The 9,104-nt window shown below is 39.4% G+C and overlaps 1 protein-coding gene across 1 annotated transcript; it reads left to right on the top strand.

Annotated features, from left to right (window-relative positions):
• Positions 1-249: 249 nt before the first annotated feature.
• Positions 250-1,467, top strand: LOC112177995 (putative F-box protein At1g65770). Its single transcript, XM_024316220.1, has one exon. It carries the CDS (start codon positions 250-252, stop codon positions 1,465-1,467), a length of 1,218 nt encoding a protein of 405 aa, XP_024171988.1.
• The last annotated feature ends 7,637 nt before the right edge of the window (positions 1,468-9,104 follow it).

The raw sequence follows: 9,104 nt of genomic DNA, 5'->3' as shown, positions 1-9,104 counted from the left end.
ATTTCTCAAGTTTCATTATTTTCCTGCTATGCTTTCGGATTCAGTTATCTCAAGTTAGTACCTTAGATCTCCTTCTCCTTGTGGGATTAAGATTCGTGATCCTCCTTCTCTTTGTGGGATTAAGCCTAATCCTTCGAGGAGAGAAACACTGATTTCCTTATTGTTGGAGGAACTGTGGTGTCAATCTGTGTATATATAGCTCTCAGTCTCATCTTTTCAGGTCATACCTTGATAGGAAATTCAGGAGGAATGATCAAGTGTCGTAGAGTGACTAGTTCAGACTCAAAATGGGCAGTGAGTCTCACTGTGGATGTTGCCTTTGTTATTCTTGATAAGTTATTGGAACCCATCGACCATGTTCATTTTGCTGCCATTTGCAAACTTTGGCATTCTTTTGCAGAACACTACAATCGTACAACACGTCGATGGCCTAAGCTACTTCCTCCCATGCTCATCCTGCCCGGCGATCAAGACCTAATTTATAGTCTATCTGAAGGAAAAGTCTACCATAAGATTAGCCTAGCAATGCCTCGGTTTAACTTTCGCAGATACTATGCATGTGGCAACGGTTGGCTCGCTTCAATGCATGGTCCAAATTCTACGATACATTTCCTGAACCCTTTCACAAGAGCGACCCATGTCTTGAGATGCAGGGGATGGAGATTCGGCCGGAGCACCGAGCCAAAGCAGGCCCGTATGAGCCCCGAGCTGGAGCAGGCCCCAAAGCTTATCTTGTTTGGGGATCCTTCTGTTAATGGGGGCAACAGTTTTATGGTTGTAGCATTTTACACCACTGATTCCACTCTTGGTTTCATTAGAGGAGGGCAATCGTTTTGTAGTTCCATAGAAACAATGGAACAATATGCGATTACTGATGCTATTTTCTACAAAGGTCAGGTATACGCAGTTGACAAGAATCTTGGAAGAATCATGTCGTTTGATGTTAAAACCTGTACTTCTGGTGATTCACTAAAGGCAAAGATACTCAATACTACTTATATGCGCTCAAGTTCTCAATCATATCTTGTGGAATCAACTAAAGGAGAGCTTTTGCACGTTCGAAGATTTTTGAAAGTACAGAGAGAATGGGATCAGTTGACCATGCCTGTGACATTCACTTTCAAGGTTTACAAGATGGTATTTGATGATAATGGATATGTTGTGCAGCAGGTTGAGTTAAAAACCCTTGGAGATGAGACTCTGTTTGTTGGTGACAGTCAGTCAATGTCTATTTCGGCTTCAAGGTTCTCTTGGTGCCAACCAAACTCCATATATTACACAAGTGATTCGATAACTGTGGAAGATGATTATCGAAATTTTAATAGTTGTTGTCAATGCGATATGGGGATTTTCAATTTAGAGGAGGGAACCACTACTCCTCTACAATGTTACCCTCAGCATTCTTCGGAAGAGTACAGATTAAAACCTGCAACTTGGATTCTGCCACCAATTAATGGTCTCTGCTAGCTCCCTCTCGCCCTCGCCCTCGCCCTCTTTGATCTTGTTTATAAGAATATGGCATGCAACTCTGTCGCACCAATCATGTTGAGTCTACTTGGGGGTCTGAGTTCCTGACCTATGTTTACTTCAGATGTTCCGATGCTTTCTTTTAAGGTTTGTATTTCTTAAAGATGTAAGGCTGTATGTCCCCTCTTTGTTTGTATTCTGCATTCATTATTAATAAATTAAGGGCCGTGGAGAGTTCTTCCTTGGGATGGTCCCTTCTTCAGTCCTGAAGCGAATTTGCCTTTTGGTGCTCTAATCCTCCTTCTAATTTATATGAAGTATTTGTTATCTTGGTACGTGACTTGATTATTGTTATTCTTCATTATTGCCTTGCATCTGTTATTGCTTTGTAGAAAATGCAACCAAACTTGGTGTCACCTTCCTTTATCGAGCATGTGTACATTGTTATTGTTTCAGTTGGCCAGCAACTTATGGTGCTTTTGACTGTAGAATCTTTTCTTTCAGAGATTATGATGGTTGTGTAATATTTTATTTGTTCTTGTTTAATTTCAATTGTTGGATCATTGGTACCTGTCTAATTCTTCGTTTTGTTTGTTGATATGTGTGCTCGTGAAGTTTTGAATAGTGGCCAACCTATAACGCCTATGTTTTCCTTACTATGGCATATTCAAAACAAGCTTGTGTATGTATGGTTATTGTTTTGTTCTGCTACTTATCTAATAGTTATCAGTAAAACTAAAATTGTTGGTTTGTTATGTGCTGTATAATGTGAGAAGTACCAAAAACGTGTGTAGTTAGTATGTGCATTATACTGCTCCCATCTCATTGTACATGGTATGATTTGTGATGCATAAAACACTACTAATGTATTGCTTATATCAACTTCAGTCTCATGACTGGAAGTTACAGGGAATGTGAATTTCCAAGTCTTTGCTTATTTAGACAAGGACTATATATCTTTCTTTCAAATGCACTTCCATACAAGAATAGAAAGTGATGCATTTTGCAATTTTCATCGTTTCCCTTCTCCTTTTTATTGCCTTTTTCTTTTTCCAGAGGAGATTCCTCTATTGACCTCCTTTTCGACTAAGAATGTGATGACATTCACTTGTACCTTCATCCATATTGTTGTGCTTCAAGTCTTTCAAGATAGAGATAGCATACTAGTAATTACCTCTTTTTCTGGAATGATTCCTTTACATTCTGGTTGTATGGCGTGTACTGATTCCTTACTAGCATTATACAGTAGCATTATGCAGAGCCAAACACTAGAAAGTGCTGGGCTCTGCTTGTACATGAGTGCACTTAAACTGAACTGTGGAAAAACAACATGTTCTCTTGAAGTGTTGATGCTTCCTGGATCGTGGTCGAAGAAGCGAAATGAAACAGACTAGATTTCTCTCTCCTTCCAAGTCTTTCGGCCTCTGTTTTCTTTTTCTCTTTCCCGGACACATGATTAGTTGCATTTCTAGTGGTAGTATCACCACCAAAGTATTGGTGGTGAGCAAATTTGAATCCACTACATGATCTAATGACATTAGTATTTCATTTATAAGTAAAACATCCAAGTCTGATTGAATGTACATACAAATAATTTGTTGTGAATTCTCAATTGTTATGTTTTCTATGAATTTAATGGACAAAAAGAAAGTGTAGGGTTACTCTTTTTTCTTGGGTCAAGAAACACAACTTACAATAAGCAAAGGAATTTGTTCACAATTACCACATATTGTTTTCCAATAGCTTTGCTTTGTTGTAGGTATACATCATGTTAATCACCCTGGTGGTCCTAGTGATTATTTGGTTGAATAAAAGGTCTACTAGATTAAATTTAGACAGATGAGATTCATCTGTTAATCCTTATATTACACTGAAGTAATAATGCAATGCCACAAAATTCACATAAGCACATCAAGCATCACAATATGTACAATAATAACATAATGAATATGAGTACAAAGTTTAGAATGGAGGAGATGACTGGAACAAGAACTTGAAGATTTCGAATGGAGGACTTCTGCAGAATACTTAAGTGATCAGCTCTTGTTAGGAAGCGTTGTGGTACGGGGCACCCAATTACAACTGAAGTAGAAACTATGAAAATGAGTGAAGCACAAGATGATAGGCAAATTGTAGAAGGATTTCACTATAGCAAAAGGATACAACAATTTCTCTTCTGCAATAAGGAGAGCAACAATTGACAAGACCCTCTCTCTTATAACAGGAGGAAATACACACTAACAAAGGAAAGACACTTGAGTTTTAGGAGAAATCTCCATTTTCTCTCTAAACTCCACTCCCTCTCTCTCTTTGTTTTCACTCACCACCACATGGGATTCAAACTCTATAACTCAAGACCTCTATTTATACTAGATAGAGGAGGTTACAACTAGCTTCTTAAAGCTTAAGAAACTTAGCTATAGATGAGTTGTAAATGCAATATTTACAACTATCATATGTTGGAAAGTAAGCCACAAACTTTGACCTATCAACAACTTAAGTATGAAGTAAGTCACCATCTTTGACCTATCAACAACTTAAGCATGAAGTAAGTCACAATCTTTGACTTATCAAAAATACCATGCTTATCAAGAACTTAAGCATGAAGCAAGCCTCCATTTTTGACTAATCAAGAAGATCATGCTTATCAAGAACTTAAGCATGAAGCAGGCCTCCATTTTTGACTAATCCAGAAGATCATGCTTATCAAGAACTTAAGCATGAAGTAAGTCTCCATTTTTGACTAATCAAGAAGATCATGCTTATCAAGAACTTAAGCATGAAGTAAGAGGCACAAGTGGCTTTACTTCCACATATCTCCCACTTAAAGTCACTTTTGCAATTCTTCTATCCTTTCTACTTTGCCATGTCCACACTGCTTATGTTTCTACTAGGCCAATAGAGGATCGACACCAAATAAACTTGTCATTATTGATCGGCTTTGTTAGAACATCTGCTAGGTTGTCATTCGTATGGATTTTCTGTATATCCACACTTCCTTCTTCCACCTTCTCACGAACGAAGTGATATTGAACTCTTATGTGCTTTGTCCTTGAATGAAATACTGGATTCTTTGCCAAGTGCAAAGCGCTCTGACTATCACAAAATAGAGCAATCTTCTCTTGTTTGTGTCCGAGCTCCTCCAATAGCATTTACAACCATATTGCCTCTTTGCTAGCTTCTGTAGCTGCGACGTATTCTGCCTCTGTTGTAGAAGTAGTCACAATAGACTGCAGTTTCGAAACCCAGCTTACAGCTCCTCCAGCAAGAGTAAACACATAACCTGTGGTGGACTTACTCTTATCAAGATCACCTGCAAAATCTGAATCAACATAGCCTCTAACAATAAAATCTGATCCTCCATAACATAATGCAGCATTTGAGGTACCCTTGACATATCTCAGGATCCTCTTCACAGCATTCCAATGCTCTCTACCAGGATTCGCCATGTATCGACTAACCACTCCCACTGCTTGTGCAATGTCTGGTCTTGTGCAAACCATAGCGAACATTAAACTACCCACTGCTGATGCATACGGTACTCGAGACATTTCCATCCTCTCTGCTTCGTTGCTAGGACTCATACTTGAGGATAACTTGAAATTAATAGGAAGAGGGGTAGAGATTGACTCACAATCTTGCATGTTGAAGCGACACAAGATTTTCTTCAAGTAGTTTTTCTGAGAGAGCCAAATCTTCCTACTATTTCTGTCTCGGTAAATTTGCATCCCTAGAATCTTGTTTGCTGGTCCCAAGTCCTTCATTTCAAACTCCCTAGCCAACTGTGCCTTCAATTCTTTAATACGATCTTTGTTGGGGCCTGCTACCAACATGTCGTCAACATACAACAGCAGAATAATGAAATCACCATCACCAAATCTCTTGTAGTAAGCACAAGGATCTGGACTGAGTCTGTTGTATCCAAGGCTCATGATGAAGGAATCAAATCTCTTATACCAACATCTCGGCACCTGTTTGAGACCATACAGAGATTTGTTCAACCTGCAAACCAAGTTCTCTTTTTCTTTTTCCTTAAATCCATCTGGTTGGAGCATGTAAATCTCTTCTTCAAGTTCTCCATGAAGAAATGCAGTTTTCACATCTAACTGCTTTAAGCATAAGTTAAATATAGCACACATCGCCAGGACTACTCGAACTGTTGTAGTCTCTAGTTTCTCTTTTGAAGTGCTATCATTTTCTTTTCCTTGTACCTTATATTCTACATCTCTGCTGATTATCACCTTGTGGGCAGTGGGATCCCACAGGCGGTACCCCTTAACTCCATCAGCATACCCTAAGAAAATACATTCTCTGGATTTTGGATCCAGTTTTGATGTTTCTTGGGCGTTGTACATAACGTACACAGGACTTCCAAACGTATGTAAGCGAGAATAATCAGTTGGCTTACCAGTCCACATCTCCATTGGCGTCTTCAGATCAATTGCGGTTGATGGTGACCGATTGATCACATAACAGGCGGTCTTCACTGCTTCTGCCCAAAATGACTTGGCCATCTCTGCAATCCTCAACATCGCTCTTGTCCGTTCTAACAAGGTTCTGTTCATCTGCTCTGCTACTCCATTTTGTTGTGGAGTGTATGCCACTATGAATTGCCTCTTGATACCTTCTTATTTACAGAAGTTATCAAATTCATTACTGGTATATTCTCCTCCATTGTCCGTCCTCAAACACTTGATCTTCTTTTCAGATTCAAGCTCCACACGCGCTTTGAATACTTTGAAAACTGGAAACATGTCCGCCTTCCTTTTGATTGGATACACCCAACATCTCCTGGAGTAATCATCAATAAAAGACACAAAGTATCTTGCACCTCCTAGGGATAGAACTGGTGCTTGCTAAACATCGGAATGGATCAATTCTAAGATAGTTTTGCTTCTAGCATTAGAACTGCTGAACTTTAATCTGTGCTGCTTACTAGTGACACAATGCTCACAAAAGGGTAATGAAACCTTTTTGAGCCCTGGAAGAAGCTTTTGTTCAGCAAGAATCTTCAAACCTCGTTCCGACATGTGGCCAAGCTTACGGTGCCACATCATCCTTGATTCTTCTAAAGATCTTACTGACGCTATAGATGCTTCTCCTTCTTGTTGTGTTTCTCCTTTAAGCATGTACAGATTTGCAGCTATCTTTTCCGCTTTCATCACCACAAGCGCGCCTTTAACTATTTTCATGATCCCATGTTGACCATGGATTTGGTATCCGCTACTATCTAATTGTCCCCAAGACAATAGATTTTTCTTCAGGCCTTTCACGTGCCGTACCTCCTGAATGGTGCGACCTGTACCATCATACATCTTGACTTTGATGGTACCAATACCAGCGATCTCATAGGGATAATCATCTCCCATGAATACAGTTCCTCTTGAGATAGGTTCATATTGGTGGAACCATTCTCTCCGGGGAGTTATATGCCATGTTGCTCCTGAGTCTATAAGCCAGATATCAACAAACTTTCTCCTCCCTTAAATAACTGTTGTTGCCTCGCTGTATAAGACTTCACCATCATCTGAGGTACTTGCTATACAACCCTGAGCTCTTGATGACTCAGGACTTTTTCCTTTGGTTTCTTCATTCTTCTTGAGACGCCAACACTCCCTTTTGTAGTGCCCTTTCTTGCCACAGTGATGACACTTGACATTCTTCTTACTTCGAGATTTTGGTCTACTCTGACTGTGACTCCCACTGGGGCCACGTTCCGTTGATCTCCCTCTCGTTATCATCAAAGCTTCGGCCTGCTGTGAGCCACCCAATCTATCTTCTTTGCTCTTGCGCCGACTTTCTTCTTCAAGAACCGCAGCTGCAATATCATCGAAGACTAGTATTTCTAGATTGTTGGTTAAGTTGATGATGAGCTGATCATACGAATCAGGTAGACTTTGAAGTAGAATTTCAGCACGTTCACCCGTCTCTATGTTATGCCCCATTGCTGTGAGCTGTGAGAACAAGGTGTTGAGTGTGTTGATGTGGTCGGTCATTGTCGTCGACTCCATCATCCGAAGGGTGTAAAGCTTTCTCTTCAAGAAGATTTTGTTGTGTAGTGATTTGGCCTCGTACAATTTTGTGAGTGTATCCCATATCTCTTTTGCCGTCTTCTTCTCCGCCACACTTGACAATACTTCATCGGCTAGTGCTAGATGCAGATTAGCAATCGCATTGCCATCCATCTCGTTCCACTTGCCATCGTCAGTGATCTCCTCAGTCCTATCTTCAATTGCCGCCAAGCAGTTATCTTTTCTCAAGACTGCTTTTATCCTCATTTTCCACAATGAGAAATTGTTCCCATTGAACTTCTCTATTTCGTACTTCGTCGCCATTGTTGAAGATGCCTCCTTTCCACTAACTGGATCTCACTTTAGCAAGAAAACCGGCTATAAACCCGGAGCTCTGATACCACTGTTAGGAAGCGTTGTGGTACGGGGCACCCAATTACAACTGAAGTAGAAACTATGAAAATGAGTGAAGAACAAGATGATAGGCAAATTGTAGAAGGATTTCACTATAGCAAAAGGATACAACAATTTCTCTTTTGCAATAAGGAGAGCAACAATTGACAAGACCCTCTCTCTTATAACAGGAGGAAATACACACTAACAAAGGAAAGACACTTGAGTTTTAGGAGAAATCTCCATTTTCTCTCTAAACTCCACTCCCTCTCTCTCTTTGTTTTCACTCACCACCACATGGGATTCAAACTCTATAACTCAAGACCTCTATTTATACTAGATAGAGGAGGTTACAACTAGCTTCTTAAAGCTTAAGAAACTTAGCTATAGATGAGTTGTAAATGCAATCTTTACAACTATCATATGTTGGAAAGTAAGCCACAAACTTTGACCTATCAACAACTTAAGTATGAAGTAAGTCACAATCTTTGACCTATCAACAACTTAAGCATGAAGTAAGTCACAATCTTTGACTTATCAAAAATACCATGCTTATCAAGAACTTAAGCATGAAGCAAGCCTCCATTTTTGACTAATCAAGAAGATCATGCTTATCAAGAACTTAAGCATGAAGCAGGCCTCCATTTTTGACTAATCAAGAAGATCATGCTTATCAAGAACTTAAGCATGAAGTAAGATGCACAAGTGGCTTTACTTCCACAGCTCTTAATGGGTAGACGGGAAGAATGCTTTTTCTCACGTATAATAGCTTCTACAGAGACATCCTTTTATACTGTTCATAGTATCTCAACCAGACAATCACCATCCCATCAAAGGTGCATTAAGTCTTACTCCAACTCTGCCACTAAACCACATTACTCACTACATGCCTAATATCAAGGGTAATTCAATTTCCTTGTCTTGCATTCATTCTAGATAACACAAGAATTAGTCAAGGGTTAAAATTACATATTTCTTAGTAACTTATTCTGCTTAGTCATAGTTACTGTCAATACTTGAGGTAATTAATTTGTTGGTCCAAATTACTTCTTTCATCATCTTCATCACTCATCACTCATCAGCAGAGCTGGAGATGATCTCTATCCCGGTGTTCCCTTGGAGATTTAATAATGAAGAGCTTGTAGCTGCAACAGAAAATTTTAAGACCCAAATTGGTAGCGAAGGATTTGGTACAATATATAAAGTTACTATACCAAACAATACTGTAGTGGC

The sequence above is a fragment of the Rosa chinensis genome, chromosome 7, assembly GCF_002994745.2.
Source record: "Rosa chinensis cultivar Old Blush chromosome 7, RchiOBHm-V2, whole genome shotgun sequence".
Taxonomy (NCBI): domain Eukaryota; kingdom Viridiplantae; phylum Streptophyta; class Magnoliopsida; order Rosales; family Rosaceae; genus Rosa; species Rosa chinensis.
Note: the sequence above shows the minus strand (reverse complement) of the source record. Positions and strands in the feature narration are given on the sequence as shown.

Bases quoted from the DNA above. Each gene is read 5' to 3' on its own strand.
- LOC112177995 (XM_024316220.1), top strand. From the start codon at position 250: ATGATCAAGTGTCGTAGAGTGACTAGTTCAGACTCAAAATGGGCAGTG.